This window comes from Pituophis catenifer, unplaced genomic scaffold (assembly GCF_029215685.1).
Source record: "Pituophis catenifer annectens isolate HBS135680 unplaced genomic scaffold, rPitCat1.0.hap2 SCAF_1, whole genome shotgun sequence".
Classification (NCBI taxonomy): domain Eukaryota; kingdom Metazoa; phylum Chordata; class Lepidosauria; order Squamata; family Colubridae; genus Pituophis; species Pituophis catenifer.
This window is the reverse complement of record NW_027256881.1, coordinates 176,081,357-176,105,254: the sequence shown is the minus strand read 5'-3', so window position 1 is coordinate 176,105,254 and position 23,898 is coordinate 176,081,357. Positions and strand designations below refer to the sequence as shown.

Genomic DNA, 23,898 nt, shown 5'->3' with positions numbered 1-23,898 from the left:
TCTGTTTCTTCAGTCCTTTTTTAAAACTTTAAACTTTTTCTTTGTTCCTTTTTTTTTATTATTATTTTCATCTTTCTTTATTTCACCCTTTACCTTTAAAAACATATTTTCTGGACCCAATTTTATATTCTATGGCTTTATATATTTTGTAGCCATTACTTTTTTCATTTCTTCTTATGTCATTTTTTATTTTCATTCAATTCTAGCCAAGAAGGAAAAGCATATATGGGCCAATGCATTTAGATAAGGCAAAATTGACCTTTCAAGAAATCAAATCCACCATTTGGAAAATATGAAATTTGGAACAGATTATCTGGTTCAAACATAGTATACTAATATTTCACTTAGCTCCTTGATGTGAAATGTTGGATGTGCCCACCAGCTTTTATTCCCCATTATTGATCATCTATATTTTCAGTAAAATTCAGCACTGATGAAATGGAAAACCCTGTACAAATGTGTTTTAATTATCTCTTTTCTTCTGTGTTTGCTTGTCTTGTGTTTTCATGCCATTTCTTATAGAGATGCAGTCCTTCATTCCTAGCAAAATTATGAGTGACATTGAGAACAATTATATGACAAATATGACTGATTACTTTGTTATTTTTAAGGAAACAAGTTTTTGCCTCCAAACAAGGTTAGGTCTTAACTGCTTTCAAATATTTCAGATATGCGTATTCGAGCTTCTCGTTACCAAAGAAACAACCTTGCATCTTGTTATTTTCCTGTTTTTGCATTGAAAAAGGGACAACGCATCCCAATGGATTTAGTTGTCTTTTTCACAGAACTTTACATAACCCAACATTACATATTGCTTATGCTTCATTAAACATGGAAGTGATGTCACTACCTCATTTAGTCATTGCTCCATCATAAAATGCCTTTCTATATAAAGAAAATGATGTTTCAGATGAAGACATATGACATATGATTATTAGTATATCTTAATATGTTAATAGAAGTATTTGGGCTCTTTCTAATTACAGCTATTTCTGGGTACCTTTCCATACAGGTACCCAGTAGAATAATTTACTTTTTTCCCCACAATTTAATAGCACATCCTAATGCTATTATAAGCAATGAGATTTGAATATTTTTTCAGTTTCAATGAAAAATGTTAGGTGGTTTTTAGGCAGGGAATGAATGCATATTATAATTCATATCATTATTACTTTGTTAAAGTCAAGCATGACTGCAGGATATGATGTAACAGACCTTGTATTTCAATTTGAGATATTATTTCAAATAGAAATGTTTTTATTTCAACTTTTATTTCATTGAATTTTTTACATTGTACAAAAACTGTCAGTTTTTAACATGAACCGGCTTATCCAATAGTGATGAAAATACCACTTTGTTTGGCTTTTGATTATGTGACAATATGTGATAATAGGAGTTAATGGATAGTTTTAGTTCACAACTCAATAGCATGCAATATAAAGATCTTACTGATGTGCCAAGGAGTAACTTGTTTTAAAATAAAATGTAGAGGGAATACATATACTATGCAAACTTTCTTAGGTTAAGTTCAGCTCAGCATGGCAGAATATGAGTAACCCCAGGACTGCAGCCTTGATTATAAAATGAAATTACCATATTTTTTGGACTATAAGACACACTTTTCCCACCCCAAAAGTGGGTGGAAATGTCTGTGCGTCTTATAGAGCAAATATTGCCTGGGGGGGGTTGGTACAGCACCGATCAGCTGTTCTAGGCAGCGGGGACCGCCACCACCTATCGCCACGGCCCATTTGCCACCACCTGTTTGCCATTGATTGTGGCGAATGGGCGTCTGTAAATGGGCATCTGTGAACGGGCGGTGGCGAATGGGCCATGGCGAGCGGGTGGCGGTGAATAGGCCACAGCAAATGGGCCGTGGTGAACAGGCTGCAGCGGTGGTGAAAGGCTGCAGCGGTGGTGAACCAGCCATAGAGGCGGCAAACAGGCTGCAGTGAATGGGCTGCGGCAGTGAGGATGCTAGCCAGAAGAATACTGGATGGATGCTGGGATGCAGAGGCAGATTTTTTTTCTCTTGTTTTCCTCCTCTAAAGCTACTGTGCGTTTTATAATCCGGAGTGTTTTATAATCCAAAAAATATGGTACTCTTACTCAATTTTACTCAAATGTTAGCTCATAAGTACAGTAATTATAGTACAGAAAACTGAAAAAAACCAAGCAACCCCAGGAATGAGTTGCCACATCATTCATTGAGTGAGCAACAGGTAGAACTAGTAGAAATGGAACTGAAATAAAATTGAAAAAAAAGAGAAGAATGAAACTATATGCTCTGATTCATATTTTTGCTGAACTATGAGGGATGAAAAAGTCATTTCCTGAATTACTGCCATTGTGGGTAATTGGTTGTCTTCTTCCTTTTAGGTAAAAAGACTGTAGAGGGAGTATAAAGCTGACTGCTTTCAGAGAGTCAGCCGATTGAGGAAGTTAAGCTAGGGAACAGGGCTATGGCCAAAATTCAAGATGTTCACCACAAAAGTGCAATTGATGTTCTGCTTTTTTATGTGTGTTGCATGTACAAAAGTATTGATGCTTCCATTGCAACACTATGGCTGACATCTTGACTTTTTTGAACCTACCCTGCAGATAACCCTTGTTAGGGAGTTCACTTGGAGGAGTTTGAGGTGGAGTCCCTAACAAATTTTCTGACAAATAAAGAATGAAGTTGAACTTGGGTAACAAAGAGAGCGGGAGGGAGAGATGGAGGGAGGGAAGGAGGAGGAGGGAGGGAGGGAGGGAGGGAGGGAGGGAAGGAAGGAAGGAAGGAAGGAAGGAAGGAAGGAAGGAAGGAAGGAAGGAAGGAAGGAAGGAAGGAAGGAAGGAAAGCCTTTACTGTAAACTAAAGTGGGCAGGTTTCGTGCTGTAGGTGGCTGCACTAACTGAATGAATTGCTGATGATTTGGCCAAACCCAGTTCTGGAGAACTGATGAAGTGCTAGATGACTGAAGAAAAACAAATGTCCACATTTTCACAAAGGGGGAAGGGGAATATTACAAAAAATTTAACATAAATGCCTGGGAAGATTGTAGAGCATATCAATCCACAAGCATCTTGAAACCAATGCAGTAATTACTAGAAATAAGCATATGTTTGTCAAGAACAAATCTTGCCATACAAATTTTATTTCATTTTAAACAGAAATTAAGCAGCCTTCTTAAAATATTGTGGAAATCTATAGTTAAAATTTACTTTGAGCAAAGCATTTATCAAATGCTTTCAGCAAAGCATTTGATAAAGTACTGAGGATGTAACCACCTGAAGATGTATCACAAGCATGACCTGAATAAAATGATAATGACATGGATACATAGTTCTCTTGAAAACTATTCAAAGTGTCTATTGTCCTTTGTCAGATTAAAAAGCGATGAGCTGCTGCAAAGATCAGTCCTCTACTTTTTATACTTTCATTAATGATAAAGGAGAAGAAGCTTTTATTAGATGTGCAAATAATATAAAGTTGAAAGGAATTAACAATAAATCAGAAAAGATTATTGAGGGAGATATGATAGCATTCAATGTTTTTAAATAGAGAATGGCTATCTGCCTGGAATGCTTACATTTTGATTCCTGTATTGAACAGGAAGGTTGCCTTTTCTAGTTTTATGATTGTATGAATCAGTTATACAGGAAATAACACAGAAAACAAAACTTACCCAAGTTGAGTTCTTTTTATAGATTACAAATTTTGACTCATCACTGAACATGGATATTAGCTTTTGTTAATATTTTTCTTTTCTGTTTTATATGTGTGATAGTTTGTTGTGACTTTGTCTTATTCCCTCATGCTTCCTGAGATGGATCTTTCTGTTTTAAAATATTCTGACTAGTCAAAAAGTTGAATTTAATAAGTGCAAACTTTTACACAAAGTGAAGCTATTTTCTTAAGCATTAAATCATTTCTCTGTTATAATGATCAGTTACGATTGTGCCATCCAGATATATTTATTAATTATGCATGTCTTCTGTTTTTCCATAAAGGATCTTAAGTTTGGTACATGTCGTTCCTCATTTTAATACCAGCCATGCAATTTAGGTTATCTTCAAAGGTGACATAATCATGACCATTCATATATCCAGAGAATATGGGCTCAGGTTTCAAGCTGACTCCTGACCACAACATGCAACTTCTTTGAACATCCTCATAATACCTCTTCTTGATAACCTGTGAACTTCCTGTACATTTAGCAACACTTCTCTCATTCACTTCTCTCATTCACTAAGCACAATGTCCCAAGAGATTCAATGTCCCACAAAATTCATTTGTGGAAAGTTTTAAAACCAGTATTTTTACCCACTGTGATGAACTTTGGTCCAATGCACTTTTGCATAAACCTTACCCATTTTTTCTGCTACTAGATGAGAGGAAAATATCATGTCCTAAAGACTTCATAGAGTTTGTTGCAGTCATAGATACTCTGAATATATGCCTCTCTCATTCTGTCACGCTTGATGCTCAAGGACAGGGCAGATCAATAGGAGACATTTGCTTCAGAATTGTCAGTAGACCCAATGAATGTTTAAACATCCATGGGGGCTTTCTCTTTCCCCTCTCTCCCATCCTCCCTTTTGGATTTTCTTTTAAGGTTGCCAGACTTATGAAGATCATCTGGCTTCCAACCAAGAGGGAAACAAATGTAAGAACGTGGTGAATTTGGGAGCCATTCGACAAGGCATGAAGCGGTTTCAATTTCTCTTAAACTGCTGTGAACCAGGAACAATCCCTGATGCTTCTATTCTTGCAGCTGCTCTTGATCTTGTAAGTCTCTATGCACTCATTCTGTTTGTAATACTGAAGACTCTGGCTTGTGCTGGAGTATGGTAACTGCTGGGAGAGAGAAAACAACTAGAAAAGGATAGGAATACTAATGCTAAGCACAATGACTAATAAATTATTTTTTATCCATCTGTAATTATGTCTTTCATTTTATTTGGATTTATGCTGTGCCTAATGAAAACAATTCTTTTCTTATCTAAGCTCCACTTGTCACAACTCAATTTACTAAGCCTCTTATACACTTATGTAATTTATAACTCTGACTACAGTAATTCCACAGAGTTCAGTTGATGTTATCAATAATTAACACAAACCATAGCTATGAGCCTCAAGTTATTCTCTGGAAGGTAAAGGGATAGCAATTTGAGGAAGTCTTCACTATATTCTGCTTTATGAGTTATTTAAAGCCTGGGATTTGTAGATCCAAAGACTAAATAATCCATATCCCGCATAGATTGGAATCGAACGAATCATTGTGCAAGCTACTTTTTGCTATTCTCTCATCTCATCCACCATTAATGCTCCTCCCCAATTGCTGATTTTAAAGTGATTGCCATTTAATATAGAATTTTGATGTTTAAAACCTTTGGTGTTGCATGATATATTTTTGTAAGTAATTCTACCTATGCAGACATGTTCCCAATCACTAGGATCCTCAAGTCAGTAGTTCCTCAGGGATACTTTTTGACTTATTTCTCAAGTTCTATTATAGTTAAATTTAGTTCATTTGGGAAGACATTGGGAAAATAAGGTATGGATTTTCTCTTTTGTACCCCCATTCCTCCTGACTGTGCTTTTATTGTCTTCTGTGTAATTGTACCAGTAATCTCACATCTCAAAGACATTGCAGTAAATATTGGAGGCTGTAGTATAGAGTAGTAATATAGACATGCTGGCATGTCACAACCCTTCCCCCTAAACAAAAGAGAAACCATTCTCTATCTCTCCCCCCCTACCCCACACCCCACACCCTAATTTAGGCCATCCTAAATAGCAGCACTGGAGGCTGGACCTGAAGTTGAGGCCTAAAACCAGTACTGCCACTCAAAAAGCTTGCCTCAGAGTATTCTGGGAGACATTTTGGTTAAGGCACCAGACTAGAAAACGGGAGAGGATGAATTCTAGTCCCACTTTAGGCATGAAAGGTAGCTGGCTGACCTTGAGCCAGTCACAGGATGGTTGTTTCAGGAAAATAGGAGGAGGGAGGAATATTAGGTATGATATTCCCTAACTTGAGTTATTTAGAAAGATAGGCTAATAAACAAACAAACAAACAAACAAACAAACAAACAAACAAATAAATATCTCCCTGAGGCACATGAGCCTCAGGATCTGCTGTAGACCACTTATCTTCAGGCAGTCTTCTCTTTCTGTTGACAGGCCTCTGCGGCCCACCAGAGGCGCTTCTGGATCAAATGAGGCCTTTGTTCTTGAAGGGGAACTGTGTAATCTCCAAAAACTACACAAAAGCATACCCCATTCTCGTCAATTTTCAAAGGCTCCAGAGATTATGCAAGAGCACAGCCCATTCTCCTGCAGCCTTCACAGCCTTCAAAAATCATGCGAGAATGAGGCATGCTTTCTAGAGTAGTTGTTGGGTGGCGTGTCATCTTTGACACTTGTCATAGATTCACCATATTCTCTCAACAATTGTGAATTCTCTGGACATTCAGTCCCTTCGTTTGAGGAAAGCAACTAGACTTTCCTTCTCTCTTTCTCTGCCTTAATTTGATGTTGTCTTTACATGTGGACAGCCATAAAAAAAAAAAAACACCAATATCTATAGAAGAGTTTCCAGAAGATTCACCAAGGAAACCCTCTGCAAGTCTCCTGGTATGAAAACCTCCCCACCCACATTTTTGATTACTTTATATTTTTCTTAGAGAATATTTTTTTCTGATTTAGAGCCTTGTTTTTCAGTGCCTAGGAGAATGTTCATCAATAGGAACCTCATTGGTTCAACCACCCACTCTATGAAGAAACAATAGCAATTATTTGTGAGGGGCAAGGGGAGATCTACATGTCTAATCCCTCTCCTTGCATGTACAGGTAACATCTTACAAGAGGGCTAGTGCTTAAGTGAAATCCTTATGAACAATACCACTTCTGGGATATTGGTATCCCTGGTCACATTATGTTTGTTCTTTCTTTCTGCAATGCAGAATAAGAGGTTCCATATAATAAGAGGTTCCATTCTTATGCATATACCTAGGAAATGTCAGCAGGAGGAATTCAGACCTCCTGGCTTTCAAGGGAACATGTTACATAGGGAGACAAAATACCTGTTTCCCAGAGTCCAAGTCCTTGTGTTTTCTCTGTAAGCACTTTCTGTGGGATTCCTATATCCACTCAGAAGGCTGCTTGTTTCATTCCAAGCTGATTCTCATTAACTCCAATGAATGCTACAATTCTCTCAGGAACTATATAAGCCCATATATTCTGAAGCATGAATTGCAAATTAACTTTAACTTTCCTAATGACAATCAACTCTTCCCCCCTCCCTAAATTTTGAAGTTTTTTTCTATCCTTTGATCTACATGTTCAATTCATTATTCAGAAACGTTTTGCCATTATATGAAGCTGTCAAAGAAAATGGTGATTTTTATGTTGTTATTGTTGTTTTCACCATCTTTAAACTACATTGTACAAATACTGTAATAGCAGCAGGAGGCAGCTATATAAACAAATTATGAGGAAAATGTGCATCTTATTTTGAATTTTGCACCCATGCATTGCTTTGTTTCTGTGGACAATGAAAGTGGTAACTTATGGTTCTTTTCAGCTATGCAGCTTGTGGCTAATTCATTTCTCTTCATTTGTGATGTGTTTCTCTGTGGTGTGAATTCATCCTTATCCATTCTGTCAAACATCTTCATCTTTCTCTTGCTGCTTCTTCAGATTGCTCTGGGCATAAGGTAAGCTACTGCAATGCCTTTGCATAATGTTCTGAGATTCAGCATGTTGACTCTAAGTATAATGTGGATAACATTTGTTTCATATAAATTTGAGACAACAGAAAGCTATATCATGGATCCTCAATTGAGATAAGGCTTGAGGCATTAGATGTAGGTGAAATAGCTCTTGCAATAAAGAACTGAGGCAGTGGTGGGTTCCTCCCGATTCAGCCCGGTTCTGCCGAGCCGGTAGCGGTGACGATATGACATCACCAAACCGGTTCTGCCCCCCACTCCCCTGTCCCCCCGCCCCCCACCCCCCGCATTATTTGTACCTTTTATTTGGCCCCACCCCCAATCTATTGCTGCCTCCTGAGTCCCAGCTGATCAGCTAGAAGGAAAAAAACTGTTTAAACTCTTGCTGCGGGGCTTCAAAGGGTCGCCCTACAGCTGATCAGTGATAAAAGGCAGTGTGGTGGTAGACCAGTGCCTCCAAAAACAAATGAGTAGACCGGTGCCTGCAAAAATAAATGGGTAGACCGGTGCCTCCAAAAACAAATGAGTGGACTGGTACAGCTCTGCAAGCAGTTAAAAACCTGGTAGATCAGTACCTCTGCTAAATCTTAAAGAACTGTCACATGACCATCAAGCCACGCCCACAAAATAATCCATGCCCACAGAACCAGTAGTAAAAAAATTTAGAACCCACCCCTGGTCTGAGGGCTGATGTTGCCTTTAGAATTATAGAGAATAGCCAAGCATTCCATTCAAAACTATGTTCAATTGAACTACCTCTCAATTGTTAGAAAAAGCAGACATGACTCCCTCACAGTCCACTTTGGATCTGTGGGAGATAGATTTGCATTCAGAGTTCAGATTCATTTTCTCCATTTAATTTTAAAATTCCACATTACTTAAACTTTTAAATGCATAAACATTAGTAGTTGCAGATTCAATTGGTGAGCTAATATGGGCTGGCTCAACACAGAATTGTAAGTATAATGGCCTCTTCGGGTTGCATAACATAATAGAAGAGTAAATATAAACAATAATTAATTTTATATTTATAAAAATATAAACATTAAATTCACTCTTCGTCTTAGTGCAGCTAAGGAGGTATAAGAGAAAAGAATCTTTTGTATTTGCCCTTGTTTGCTCCAGTGAAATTAGTTAACATGAAACAAGATGGGGGGGCGGGGCGGCGGGGATCAGCTTTTTTGGAGGGAAGAAGGAAATTCGTATGTCAATCAGGGAAGCTTAGTGGAAAAAAATAAATGTAATGATTATTTACAGTGTGAGTTCATGTATTAATTAAATAATACTGATTCCCACTTGGTAATAGCTACATAAAAATGCAGGGCTCAGTTGGATATACAGTATGTATGAAAGCAGGCAAATCTGGCATCATGTTGTTTGGCTTAAGTAACAAAGAGCTGCAGCACAATGAATACTGTACATATATGAAACGGGTTTATGTGATTGTTTGATGTGATGTGAATAAACCATAGATTCCTCTTCTCCCCATGTGTGCTGTGTAATTATGTATTGCCTTGTCCGTACCATAGTTTGAATTGAGCTCCACTCATTTGTCAATATAGATTTACTTGCAAATTCAATTTGTGCAAATTAAAAAAAAAAATTATAGAGATTGGAGAAAAATCCTCCAGTTTACAGTTTAATCTGAAGTTACCTAATTTGTGTTTCCCAGAACTATACACAAAATAGAATGTGAAATATTTTAATAACAACATTTTTCCAGATTGTTTTTTATTGTTGTTTTTGCTTTATGAACAGGAACAAAAAGATCATGCTGAAATGTGCATAGTGGTGGAAATAATGTTCCAAAGCTGATTATAACTGAAATATTATTTGAAAATACATATGTTTTGGAAAGTATGTACAAAAATGTATATATATGCATTTGAAAATGCAAATTAATTTTCACGTTACCTTTAATTAATAAATAAATGCAGACATGAGATATTACAAATTAACTTTCAGCAGACAGATTAGACCCTCTGTAATAAAGGAAGGAACGGAGAATAACCAAAGTAGCTTTTGTTGTACTGACAAATTATGAATTGGTATAACATTGGAATGAACTCATCTAATATTTCAATATCAAGGTTTGATTCTTTTTATTAGTTTTATTGTTTTAAATGTGGTTTTATATTCTGTAAGCCACCTTGAGTTGCCGTGGTAAAATAGGCGGCAATATAAATTCAATAAATAAATAAAAATAAATAAGTGGTAGCCCAGATGTGAGTCTGAAATACTACACGTATTAGAGCTAAATCCCTACAAAAATGTTTAGATGACAGGAATAGTTTGTGAAATTCTCATTTTTATAGATTCTCATGTTTCTTACAAACAAATATATTAAAATTTGAAGAATTTATTTATTTTTACTCTTTTCCTTGATTTATTTGTAGCAATCTCATTCATATTTAGTATAAAAATAGTGTAAACATTTTAGTATATTTTTAGTATCCTGTCCTTTAATATCTCTTGGAATGCTAATTATTGTTTTAGAAAATATTTTTTTCTTGAAAAAGCCTTGTCTCATAACACATTGTCTTTTACAGTTTTAGATGTACCTCATATCAATAAATTTTGAACCTTAAGTGCCAAAGGAGCCTGCCCTTATTAACTGATAAAAAGCCTGATAAGTCTAAGTCATCTATGATATTTGCTTCATTTACATTTGCTTGAAACAGCATTGTACTTTTTTTTATTAAAATAAAAATAAAATCTGACCCCCTGAGTCTTTACACTGCTTTTTTCAACCTGCTAACTTTCATCTTAAGGATATTATGGTAATGCATTTTAGGAGGCACCAGTGGTGGCGAGGGCGGCCCTTTTCTTGGAATGTGCTCGCTTTGTGCACCGCTGCAACCGGGGCAACTGGCCAGAATGGATGAAGGGGCATCATGTGAATATTACTAAGAAAGGCCTTTCTCGTGGGCGCTCTCCAATCGTGGGAAATAAACGAAACCAGAAGTTACAGTGGAGTGCAGCCAAGCTCTTCTACCAGTGGGGGGAAGTAAGTTTCAGTTCTTCCTCTCACCTTCCCTCCCTCCTTTTCTTACCAGTCAGCAATATCAAAGTTCTGTTCTGAATAATCCATGGGCTTTCTGATTTATACTAATCTATCTTCTTATAGTTTTGTTAGACAAACATTTTAGGTAGCCTAACAAGGTTACTTAAATGATTCCACTTTTCTGCATGAAAAGTGATCAGTTAAGATCAGTGGCTTGGTTTAAATAGTTATATTTAGATATGAACAAGGGGAGTTAAAGTTAAACTTTAAAGTTAAAGTTTTTTTTCTTTCTTCTTTTTTTATATATGTTTGTTAGATGCTATATCCTGTATTTGCTCTGGGAAGTCGGGGGAGGGGAAAGCTGGGGGAGGAGGGGGGAGGAGGGAAGGGAAAACATGTGTAAAGAATCTGGAGAGGTTCTTGGAGTTTACGTAACTGTTTTTTTTTTAAAGAGGGTGTTAATTTGTAAATGTGATTGTACAATCCATATATGGAAAGATGGCAAACGGTTTATGTTTTTCTTGTAAAAATGTTTTTTGTCTTGTAAAACTCTTTAATAATAATAAAAAAAAAGATCAGTGGCTCAGGCTCTTTTCCAGGTTTTTCTACTATTAGAAAGCAACAAGATTCTAAATGTCATTCTAAATGTTTTGTTTTTATGCCCTCTCCACAGCAATGAAACAAACTGAATTTTCTGTTTTATTTAGTAAGTTATTCATAGAGTTACGAGTTACTGTCAAAAGTAACTAGAGTTAATTAAAAATGCAATGCAAAAGTTTGGTCATTGCTTTTGCCTTAAGCAGGCCATTTTTCATTGGGGACAATAACATTTATCCAATATACAGGGCTGAGGAAAGGATTACCAAAAATGTGGACTTTCAGGGAAGCAAAGGCAGACTTAAAATGGTTTTGGTTTTTTTGTATATGTTTTATTTACAGTTTTTCTTTAACAATCAACATTTTTTGTGGACAATGTAATGACAGGGTTGACATATTTTTCACATAGTGCTCCCAGTAATAATACAAGTACATATACAGAATTTTTATCTTCCAATAAAAATTGGAATTATCTTCCAATTTCTAGCCTTAATGTGCTCATTATAATTATAATATATTCTTTTATGTATTGATCGATATTATACTAATATTTTCCCAATTTATAATTCAGTGTTCCACCACATTTTCAAAATCTCAACTTTCTATAAATACCAATAAAACCAATTGTCAATAAAATTTAATCAGTCCCAAGATTATATCTCTAAGTCCCCTGAATTTATAGTCCTTGAAAACTATATTTTCCAATATATTTTTTACATTTTGTTGATCATAATAATACCTTTAGATATGCCTAATCCTAGTCTTCCACCTACTAATCTTAATGTATCTGTATTTATAATAAATTCCATTATATGTCTATATATATACTACTATTTTCCCAGTTTAAGCTTTCCACTTATTTCTATTGTTACTATATTGCAAAATATTTTTTTTTAATTTGATTTATATGTCGCCCTTCTCCGGAGACTCAGGGCGGCTTACAATGTGTTAAGCAATAGCCTTCATACTTTTGTATATTTATACAAAGTCAGCTTATTGCCCCCACAAACTGGGTCCTCAATTTACCTACCTTAGAAAGGATGGAAGGCTGAGTCAACCTTGAGGCTGGTGAGATTCGAACTTACATTAATTGCAGACAGCTGGTGTTAATCACAATGCTATCAGTCTGCTGAGCCACCAGATATCTCTATCCATCATCTCTCAGCCTTTTTAGAATTTCATCATTTATTGGTTTTTTAGTGATTCTTTTATGTTTCTCTCTTGGAATCTTATATATCTTTCTAGCATTTTTGCACAGACTAATTGTTCCCTCTGTCTTATCCTTTATCTCCTTCTGCTGCATCTTTTGAATACCCTGACCCTTTCATTATTTTTGAAAGATCTTTCTTTTTTTCCTTCTCTATTCTGTTATAAGCTCTTAGAGTATTGTCTATTTGATTTTTATTACTTATTATTGCTATCTTTTCAGTATTTTTATCTGCTTTTAACTTATTTTTATCTTTTTGTATTTTATTTTGCTTCGTCCCTTCCACTACTCCTAATTTCTCAGCTAACTTCTGTCAAGGCATTTATTAATCCCATGTTTGGATCTGGGACAAATTACGCTGGTTTAATTAGAGGAGATGAATCGAGGCTCCTCCTTGTTTGCAATATTCTGAAAAAGAAACGCGAAGAAAGGTTTCTAATAAAACTCATTTATTTGTTATAAAGAAAATAAAACACCTCACTAACTAAGAAAAGTTAATTGTTACATTTTGGCAAGCGAGATCTCCTGCCGGTCCAGCCGGACCTCTGGCAAGAGAACAAAGAAAGGAGTGAGTGAAGGAATGTGGGTGGATGGACATGCGTAGTAGCTTTTGATAACAATTCTTGGCAAGGTACGGAAAGTCTGATAGTCCAGAAATGAGAAGCTCAGCTGGTAAATAAAATAACGCAGTGACAACTTCTGTATATTATATTCATTTTCCCCCACCATTTGTTGAGAGACTTCTACTTTCACATATTTATCTTTAAATATTCCCATCAACTTCTTATAATTCTTTGTCGCTATTTCTAGCATTTCTTCATAGAACTTTATCGTCTTCTGCTGGGTCATTTTGTAACAAATTAATGTCCTCTAATGTCCCAATATCTCAATATCTGAAAACTCCAGGGAAAAAAATCACATATTAAGAATATTTGGTCAATCCCAAAATTATTCCACCAAGTTCCCAGATTTTCTATTAGTTTGTGTTATAGTTTCTAATTTACACCTTCCCAATTGTTCAGGTTTTAAAGTCTTATTTATCTTCTCTTCTTTTATTCCTTCAAGTCTTTCAAATCCACTTTTCAGTGTACAGTTCCTATAAAATTTTAGTGTTTAATTTAATTTGCCTTCTGAATCTTCAAAAAGCTCAGTAAATATTTCCCAGCATCCAAATCACCTACTGCTATCCTAAAAATGAATTTAAAAGATGATGTAGAAGAGGAACAGCTTTTATTGGATAAAAAGTGAGGCTGACTCTAATGTGGATTTTAAAATGACAGGTACAAAACATGTGGAGAAAGATGTTATACTGGATTTATAAATGAAACAGCTGTTGTCTTAATAATTAAAAGGAATGTACAAAGAAAAAACAGATTTGGATTCTTATTGTAGATTTACGAAAGAGATGTGTTACACTTACAAAGGAGTTCCTGAGAAGAGACAAAGAAAAAAAATGAAAAGAAAGAAACTTTGGGGACACTATTTAAAGGGATTAAAAATCAAGATTCTTAAAAGCAAAGGGAAGGAATACAAAGTTGGATTATTTGATCAGGGACAAAAGTATATATTGTTTCTGGTAGCTTTTAATAGATTTTTCTTTAATGAGGAGGCTTTAAACATTTGTTTATAGATAAGATGTGGAAAAAGGAGAACTACTGTGGTATTTTCAGAAAAAGTGATAAGTTACTGTGTTAAAAATAAAGGAATATAAAGTTGGTTTAACTCTTAATGGATTTTTGCTTACAGCTATGAATAACAAAGCTTTAAAAATTGTTTATAGGTAAGAGATGAGATATAGGAAGAGGTCTTATATTGCTGTATCAGATTTGATAAGTTTCTGAAACTGTTTATACTTGTCTTGATTGAAGCAGGAAACCATTTCTTCATATATTTCCCCCCTTTTTTCCTTATTGCACTTTTTATTTTTCTCTTTACTTTTTAGATTTTTCTTAGTCTGTATTAGTTTTTTATCTTTGGATCTGTAAATTTTAATAAAAATTATTATACCTGATATATAAAAAAGGAAAGGATCACAACAGGATGCTAGATATTGAAGCACTTTGAATATTGTAAAGTATTATATAAAAGCTCTACTTTATTGTGGTATTTTTCCCATGAATACAAAAGAGGTCTTTATTTGCAAATGTCAACATCACAATTAAGATTTTCTTTTTTAAGAAACCTTTATGACCCTTTCTTAATTCTATACTTTTGGCAGGCAATTGGAGTCCGTCTCAATGAACTTTGCCATTCTGAGAGTGAGAGTCCGGCCAATCTGCTGGGCCTCATTTATGATGAGGAGACCAAGAGGAGGCTGAGAAAGGAGGATGAGGAAGAAGACTTTTTAGATGACAGTAAGGAGACTCCCTTTACTACAAGAACCCCCACTTGTAAGAACCTCTCCTTTAGGAACACTTATTCTTTTTTCTTTTTCTTTCTTTTTTCTTTTAAAAATTTCTTTTTTTTTTTTGGTTCCCTTTCTAACCAGTGTTTCACCACATTTCTTCTTTTCTTCTTCTTCTTCAACTATCTGAATCTTGCTCTAATGCATTATATAATAGTTTGGTGCATTAAAAAATGAGAGGGGGAAGAAATAATCAGATGTGTTGCCTTTTATATAAATAAAAATATAGCCACCTGCAGAATCTTATGGACCTAGTTGGGTGCATCTTCTCATCTGCATCCCATAATTACTTCCAGTAGCTCAGTAGAACCTAGGCAAACTTATAACTTGGATAGTGTAGACATCTACTTCAGTGGTGGGTTGCTACTGGTTCGCCCCAGATTGGGCGAACCAATAGTGGCGGCAGCGGGAGGCTCTGGATATCTCTGTGCATGCACAGAAGCGTCGCGCACATGTGAGCACGCAAGCCCACGAGTGAACTGGTAGCGACAGAAATTGAAACCTACTACCAATCTACTTGAATCTGCACTGACAGTTTACTTGGGACTGAGAATGCAGACCTGAAATTTCAGTTTCCAATATGATCCATTTTTGTTTTTTAAATTTATTTTTAAAAAGTCTGTGCTCAGAGCAGTGTACAAAGCAAAACCTAAAAATTTATAATAATAGTAATAAAATGAAAAAAAAAACAATAGTATTGATCAACATGGATAGATACTAAATTCTAACATTCCCAAAATGGTTTCTACTGGTACCAAATTTTTACTTCTTTACAAAAACTCATTAGGGAGGAGGTATTTTGTATATATGGGCAAGACATTCCAGAAAAGAAGCACCACCATGAAGTATGCATTGCTATGGGTCTTCGGGGGGGGGGGGACAGGGACTTTCATTAGGGCCACTCTTACCAGACTAAAAGATTTATTTCTGAGTACACAGTCTTAAGTCCAGGCCATGGATCTTAACCAGGTCATGTCAGATTTTTAAAGATAACCACAGCACATGAATTGCACTTGGGAAACTGAGCAGCTCCCAGTGCAATTTTTGAAATGGAAGTGTGATGTGCAGATCTTGGAGTGCCCATTACTCCATGAGCCATAGCATACTAAATCAGTTTAAATTTCTGAATGATCCTTAAAGGCCAGCTCAGTGTAGAATTAAATGGGTTAGATTATATTGCATTAATCCAAATAGTGCAGAGGTGAGATTTCACAAAGCCTTAAACTACCCATTTTCTCCCTTAAATGTTTGCCTATCATGAGAAAATATGCCTCAGGTTTGTGAGGGTTTCAGGGTTTTTTTTAAAAAAAGTGCTATGCATGACTTATGCTTCTGCTAGCCATTCTATTGTCCTCTAAATCCACCAGAACTTGTAAAGAAAGGGAGTTCTTTTAGATAGTATCCATCTGTTAAATGGAAAACTAGAAAGCAGGCTAAATGAAAAGATTTAAATTAGAGGTAAAATATTCATCTGTGGAAGTTTTTCTTTTTTTTTTTAATGGTAAACAGATTCTAGAAAAACCTTTCCTAGTCATCTACACTTCAAAATGGGGGACTATCACATTCAGAACTCACAATAAGAAGTTACTAATACTTCCATGTCAGAAACACCAAAGTGCTTTTGTGGTGAAAGGATTTTCTGGTGACATTCCCGGGGCACACCCAGGTGGGGGCTCCATTTGCATCCCCATGAAGTTGCCACTAAAGTGGTACCCATTTATCTACTAGCGGAGTTGGTGTATGAAATGGGAGCTCACCCTGAGCAATGGGTCTCAAACACAGGGCTGTCAATTGTCAGCCCAGTGTTCAACCTTGTAAGCCACCCACTCCTTAAATTAATTAAGGAATTAATTGGCTATCTTGATTGGTAACTATGCTATTGTAGACGAACACAACTGCAGGTCAGGTGGTTAAGGAAATCTATGCTTTAATATTATGCAATGTAGCAATTAGTATCACACAATTATTTAAAATGGCAAGAAGACTGTATGTTAACACTTTTATAAATCAGCACAGACAAGTAGAACATGACACTACAATTGTGTCAACAAAATGTAGGTCAGTCTAACAGAACAAAAATGTTTCAAAATATCATCTACATGTTTGTCTACTGTAATACATTGATTTATATGTGTGTCTATTTGTAATGGTGTTTTTCTTCCCCCTAAGCATGCTATCCATTAGAGTTTCTTGTGATTTTGTTGGATTTACTCTGTAAATATAAGTTCTAAGACCATCTAAGCCATCTAATATTTGGATAGAACAGATTGTGGGCATCTTATTTCAGTTACCAAGGCCTGGCAATATATTGGTTCTTAACCTTGCTCATATACAGCCTGAACCTTTTTATCTCTGTCAGTTGTCTAGAATTGTTCTGCTAGTTATGTGGCTAAATAAATAAATAAATAAGAAAAAATGCATATATATACATGTACATGTATAAGGACTTTCTATACCTTACTGCAGAGTTAATGGGATTAGGAAAGTGCTTTATAGTGAAGGAATTAGAGAAAGAAGAATTTGTAAATCAGAGAGGAATGGGACTCCAATATATAACACATGTGTGTCTGTATTTTAATTCTGTCATTCAAAAATTCTGTAACATTTCATAATTTTATTTTGATAGTTAAAAGGTATAGAGAATTGGCTCACTTGCTATTAAGATATACAGTATCATCATGTCCTGTTGCACTTCTTATAAAACAATGCAACATGCATCAATCCAGGTATTACAGAAGCCCCAAAGGAAAACAGAACCAAACTAGAATTCATTACCAAATTGCTTCTCACTAATATTTGTAACTATTAATTATACTTAATCACAGTTTTAGTAAAGACTTTATCTAGAATGAATTATAGCTTGTCCTAGTTTGTTATACAATTCTAGGATGACTCTGAGAGAATGTTGAAAAAATTTAACTCTGTATTATCTAGATCTATGAAGAATTTGCAATTCCTTCCCTCTCAATTCATGGTTTCAAAGTTCAAACTTGAAAGTAGCAAATTTGGTGAAACCTACTATGGTTGTTTCCATTTCATATTTCTCTAAGGTGAAAATATTTACAGTGAATAATTATTACACTGTAATAATAATTACAGTGTAGAAGTGCATTTATTGAAGAAAGAATACTAAGAAATACAGATATGTGCAATTAATCAGCTAAACTAATCTTCATACTCTGAACTCCAGCTTTTCCCCCCTCTATTCTTTAATCTGTTTTCTAGAGTGTTTTCATCTACAACTGTACACTTTAGATTTACAGTTAGTTACAAATATTAGTGAGAAGCAATTTGGTAATGAATTCTAGTTTGGTTCTGTTTTCCTTTGGGGCTTCTGTAATACCTGGATTGACGTATTGAGTAGATGCAGAGAGACATTATAAAGCTCCTTAAACCAGCAAGAACAGCCCAGTGCAAGTCATTCATATGCTCCAGTTGAAAGCTTTACAGGAAATAATTTTGATTACGTTTTCAGTTGTGCAACTTTCATCTTCTTGATCACTTTGTTATCAAGTGGTGTATTTGAAATTGCACTGGGATTTGAGATTCACTGGGATTTGCTTAAATTCCTTCTTCTGTAGTCTAGCCTTTAGAGGAGACAACTAATACCATTAATGATGAAGAAAAAGAAGATGGAAAGAAATGTAGATTCTATAATTGTATCAAGTATGTATGAAGACTGAAACTAAATATGACATGTAACTTCACATGCTTTTTCCCCTATAATTTTTCAAACAAACAACAAAGTTGCTGTTTTTCTTTCATGTAGCAGAATTAACAATATAGAGAGCAGCAGGGGAAAGTTAGGATTAATCTGCCACCAAATAAAACACACTATTATTCCTCTCAAACTGAATCTCTAGAGAGTGCATTAGTTAAAGGGGGAAATAATGGAAAAATAGTGTAAGATTGTAAAACAGTTCTGAATTATGAGGTAAAGAGTTCTTAGGGAGACTTCATTTATAAGAATCATATCTTTGAAATCATTGCAGTGATGCTGTTGTAGAGGTATCATAAATCACAGTGAATATGAAACAATACTGTAGCCAAATGTGTCTGTCACCTTTCCCTCCCCCCCCCCAAAATAGAATAATCATACAACATATTGTTCCATACACAGTTTGCATTATGTACTATGTTTGGTGGTGTCCATTTTTTTAGAATGATCTTTTTTCTTTGCTGTTCTTTTTTTTGTAACAGAACATATGTATATTTTCTTTTTTAGGTACAGTAAATCCCACCAAATGTTGTTGTCCTTTTGCTTTGAAGATGGCAGCATGTCAGCTTCTTCTAGAGATCACCACTTTTCTTCGAGAGACCTTTCCCTACATGCCCAGGCCACGTACTGAACCGCTTGTGGTAAGTGAGAGGAAGGGATGGATCTGGGTATAAAAGAGTAAAGTTACAGAAGTGGGGAAGGTCTGGGTAGGGCAGGAAACAAAAAACCAATTGTGTAGCTTAAGAATGTATTGATGAGACAGAGTGAAAATATACTAACCAAAATAGCCAGTGATTTGGTCATAGATCTTGAAAAAAAAAAAGATTTCTCAAGATGGATGGGTCCAACCATTCTTAATATTCTTTAGTTTTTTAAAAAAACATTTTAGAAAACATTCTTTCAAGAATTAAATAAATTAATTTCCAAATTTATATGGCAAGGGAAAAACCCCAGGATTAAATTAAAACTTTTGCAAGACACCAAGGATAGAGGGGGATTGGTGTTACCAGAATGGGAAATTTATCACCAAGCGGCAAGTTTAGTATGATTAAAAGACTGGATGGAGCTGTAAAATAACAGAATACTAACAATAGAAGGCCATGATCTGCAAGCAGGGTGGCATGCATTCCTGTGGGATGAGAAATATAAATCACATAAATATTTTCAAACACATTTGATCAGGAATGCATTGCTACAGATTTGGAAAAAAACAAAACAAAAACACTATACTAGAATCCCAATGTGGTTATCACCAACAGAAGCATTGATATACCCAAATTTATTGGAGAAAAATAAGATAATTAGATATAAGGAATTGGTAAATGATCAGGGAGATTTGAAAACGAAACAAGAATTGGAACAAGAAACTGGTAGGGTGATGGATTGCACAAGTGCAATCTAAATTTGTAAGAGATAAAAAGATATATGAAATACGAAAGGAGCCGCAAGAATTAGATAAAATTATTCATGGAACAGAGATAAAATTAATTAGTAATATATACCAATATCTACTGAGGTATAAAAATGGAAGAAGAGGTAGCTAAAGATACCATGATTTTGGCTACAATATAGAATTGGAGAAATGGGAAAAATGATGGGAAATAAACATTAAATTGACTCTTTCAACAGCATTCAAGGAAAACTAGTTAAAAATGTTATCTGTAGAACATTAAAAATGTTCTATAGATGGTACTTCACACCAATACGACTTGCTAAAATGTCTCCGAACAATTCTCCAAATTGTTGGAAATGTAAAAAAGTCCCCGGAACATATTATCATCTCTGGTGAACATGTCCCAATACAAAAAAATAAAATTAGAAGTTGGATAGAAGAGGTAATTGGCTATAATGTGGATTGGAAACCAGAAATGTTTTTACTGGGAATATTGAACAGAATTTACAGCAAAGAAATTAGATATTTGATTCTGCATATAATTACAGTGGCAAGGATAGTCTACACACAGTCCTGTGTAGTGACCACACACACACAAAGGTTGAGGATGTATGTGAGGGGTAACTTTATTGTTTTACATAGTGACATTATATAGTTTGTTACTTTCAAGTTACAGTGTACTTGGCAGCATCTCATTGGCTACAGAATCTTCCAGGTAACTAGAGTCATTGGTTAACCATTACTGCTTTGCTTAAGCACTTATAATGTTATCTAGGATTAACACACATCCCACTTCCTTTCCTCCTGTTCCTCTTGTTTATAGAGTTAGGGTCTTAATGCCATTTCCTGGCGCCTACATGTGAGTAACCTTCCTTATCTGAGGTTTGCCATCCAAGATAAGGAAACAGTCCTACACATAGCAGACTACAGGCTCCTACATGTCCTCTCTTTTTATTTAATTTTGAGGGGACAAAGATTTTTGTTTATATCGCATTTGATGAGGAGGCAGAAAAAGAGGAACAGGACGAAACATAGAATTGATGAGGGAATACACTGAATGAAACAACAGCAAGCAACTAACATGATAATAATAATCACAGCATAAAAAAAACAACTGCTTAAACCAGGTCAACCAGTCAAAAGAAAAAGAATTAGCATGAACATTATTCTGAAAATATGATAGGAGTTTAGCAAGTTCATCTTCAATGGTTCTGTTCAAAGAGTGAAAATGAACAGCACATCCTGATAGCCAACAAGTTTACAAAAATCTCCTTGTCGTGCTAACAAATAGTCAATAGCAAAACGTTGTTGAAGCACATCCTGATTCAGGTCCTCAATTTCATGTTGGAGATCACGAACAATAACAGCAGTGGCATTAATTGATTTCTCCAGGCGACATGTTAAACCCAGGATAGAATGTCTATTTTCTTGAGCTATTATTCCAGAGCAAGCCCCTAAGGTGATCATCCCAGTAATAGCTCCAGCCACAGCACAGCCAAAGCTATTTAGAGAGGACAGTTGTGTATCAATGATAACTTCATCATTACATGTAGGACCTAATAGAGAACGTCATTGTCATGAAGAAGAAGAGAGAGCACCAATCTGCACAGATAGGGAAAAGTAGCCAATAGCAGCACACTGATAGTTCTGAGGATGTACATTGGTTGCATATTTGTCAAAAAAGAACCACATAGAAGCATTAAAAATAGGAAAATTATCAGGATACATTTCAGGCACAATATTAGGTCCATACAAAGAAGAATTAAAGGTTCAAAGAATTAAAGGTTCCCCAGAGCCAATAATAGTCAGTACAATAACTATAATTCCCTACTTTCAATAAAATATGTCAAGCTTTAGCATAATCATTCCAATTGTTAAGCCAAGTATGGCGAGCATAACAGCAAAAACATAAGCCTCTAGTATATTGATTAGTACGAAGATAACACCATCGAACAGAATTAAGTTTAGGATTAAGTTGTATGTTGAGTATTATTCAAAGCAGTAACAACTAAGAGAAGACAAGAGAAGACAAAAAAAAAGAATTGTGACAGAATTAGCTGTAATAATAGCAAGAACAGCAGCAAGTAGATTTTCGGGAGTCTGAGGTAGGTTAGCTTGACTCAATTGTTGTTGAGCTTGGTATGTTGTGGCCTTCACTTGCTTCCATGTGATTGGCGAAGGTTGTTACTCAGGATTAGGAGCAAGACGATACTTTACTAGCGGTTTTGTCAGTGGTTCTATTGCATGAAAATGAACATTAACAGGAACATCTGAAAAAGAATCTACAAGAGTTAAATAATTCCAAGTAAATTGTCACCTCTAGGGTTGACCCCACTGGGGAACGGAATAGCTGGCTGTTGGCAGGAGGGACACGCTCATACAATATCCTGAGCCTGTGCCAAAGGAATATGAAACTGTTTTGCCAAAGATTTTGCATTTTGATGAAAATATGAATGACTTTTCCATGGGGTAATAGATAACACATGCTGCTCCGTTGTCTGCAACAGCATTTCCTTCTGATAACATACCTGGGAAAGACTGATGATTCCTAATATATACAATATAAATTTAATTCTTTCTAATTTGTAAAACTTGCTGTAATGTCAAAAAGAGAGACAGAAGATCATCATCCAAAGATAGTGTAACATATGCACTAGGGAAATTAAAAATCAGTTGACACACATACTGAAAATCAGAGATCAAATTAAAATCTGTTGAGAAAAAATGTGGAAAGCTAAAATAACAACAGACAATTCTGAACATTGAGAGAAAACTTTCCAGAAGTCCTCATGAGGATCTTTGTAAGCAATCACTCCTCTCGTTCCTCCCCCATCAGAAAAACAAAGAGCTTGCGATAGTGGAGAAGGAAAACAATAGATGAATCATTAAGCAAATAAACCTAGGATCTGTAGACAGATGATATGAAATACAGCCTACATAGTCAATTAAAGCACACTAAAGAAATAAATTATTCCGAAAATAAAAGTTAAAGTCAGATTTTAAGATAGAAAGAAAGATACTAATTAAGTCAGTTCCATTTCTTCAACAGGCTTAAGTACACCCCAAGGTTATAATTTCAGCAATAGCTTAAATAAAAGTGTTGGAATGAAAAAGAAGCCTTTCCCTTTAAGGAATGAAAAAGAAGCCTTTCCCTTTAAGGATTGCTAGGAGGCAAATCTTTCCCTTCTTGAATTCAAAACTCCCGGCTGGGAGATTGCTTCAAAATGATTGGAGGTCAGCTGCTTGAGACTGCAACATCAAATCTCTTCCCCACAGATTTACATGAATGGGGAGAATAACAGGCTTTAATTGAGCTGTGTGTTTGCCATTTGGTGCTGCGTCGAGCTGCTTGAGATTAGAATCAATTTATTGTTTATAGGAAGACAGACAAGAAATAAATCAAGCACAGTGTTTCGAGGCTAGCCTGTTTAAACTGTAAGAGTAACCTTTTTTTATATCCTAAAACATCTTTTGATTTTCTATGTGACCCTTTAAAGTCTTTTGAAATTCTTAATAAATAATTGTTTTATAGTCTACTCTCTGTTTTTCCTAGCCCTTTGTAGTTGTTCATTCCCTATAATTATTCAGCTTGCTATTTCTGTGTTTTTCTCCTTTCCTCATGTGTTAAAAATTCTAGTTACTTTAACTTGATTTCTTTTCCTTCTTGGTGTTTTCTTTTCTTTCCTGTGTCCCATATCTTGCTTTAAATGTTGCTGGCCCCTGTAAATTTTTTCCTTCCTTTGTTGTGGAAAATAAGGTGGCTTCAGCTTCTTAATGGCCCATTGATAAAAATTTGGGCTGAAATTCTGCCTAAGTTTCTGCTTTTCTCATATCTTTCAACAAGGGTAAAACATTT

The 23,898-nt window shown here is 35.4% G+C and overlaps 1 protein-coding gene across 1 annotated transcript in view; it reads left to right on the top strand.

The window, feature by feature from the left end:
• UNC80 (unc-80 homolog, NALCN channel complex subunit) overlaps positions 1-23,898 on the top strand; it is a 186,147-nt gene that overhangs the window by 41,368 nt on the left and 120,881 nt on the right. Inside the window, exons 22-25 of the mRNA XM_070956783.1 lie at positions 4,599-4,771; positions 10,514-10,726; positions 14,746-14,881; positions 19,157-19,290. Of these exons, the coding sequence (XP_070812884.1) occupies positions 4,599-4,771; positions 10,514-10,726; positions 14,746-14,881; positions 19,157-19,290 (656 nt within the window). The remainder of the gene's footprint in view (positions 1-4,598; positions 4,772-10,513; positions 10,727-14,745; positions 14,882-19,156; positions 19,291-23,898) is intronic.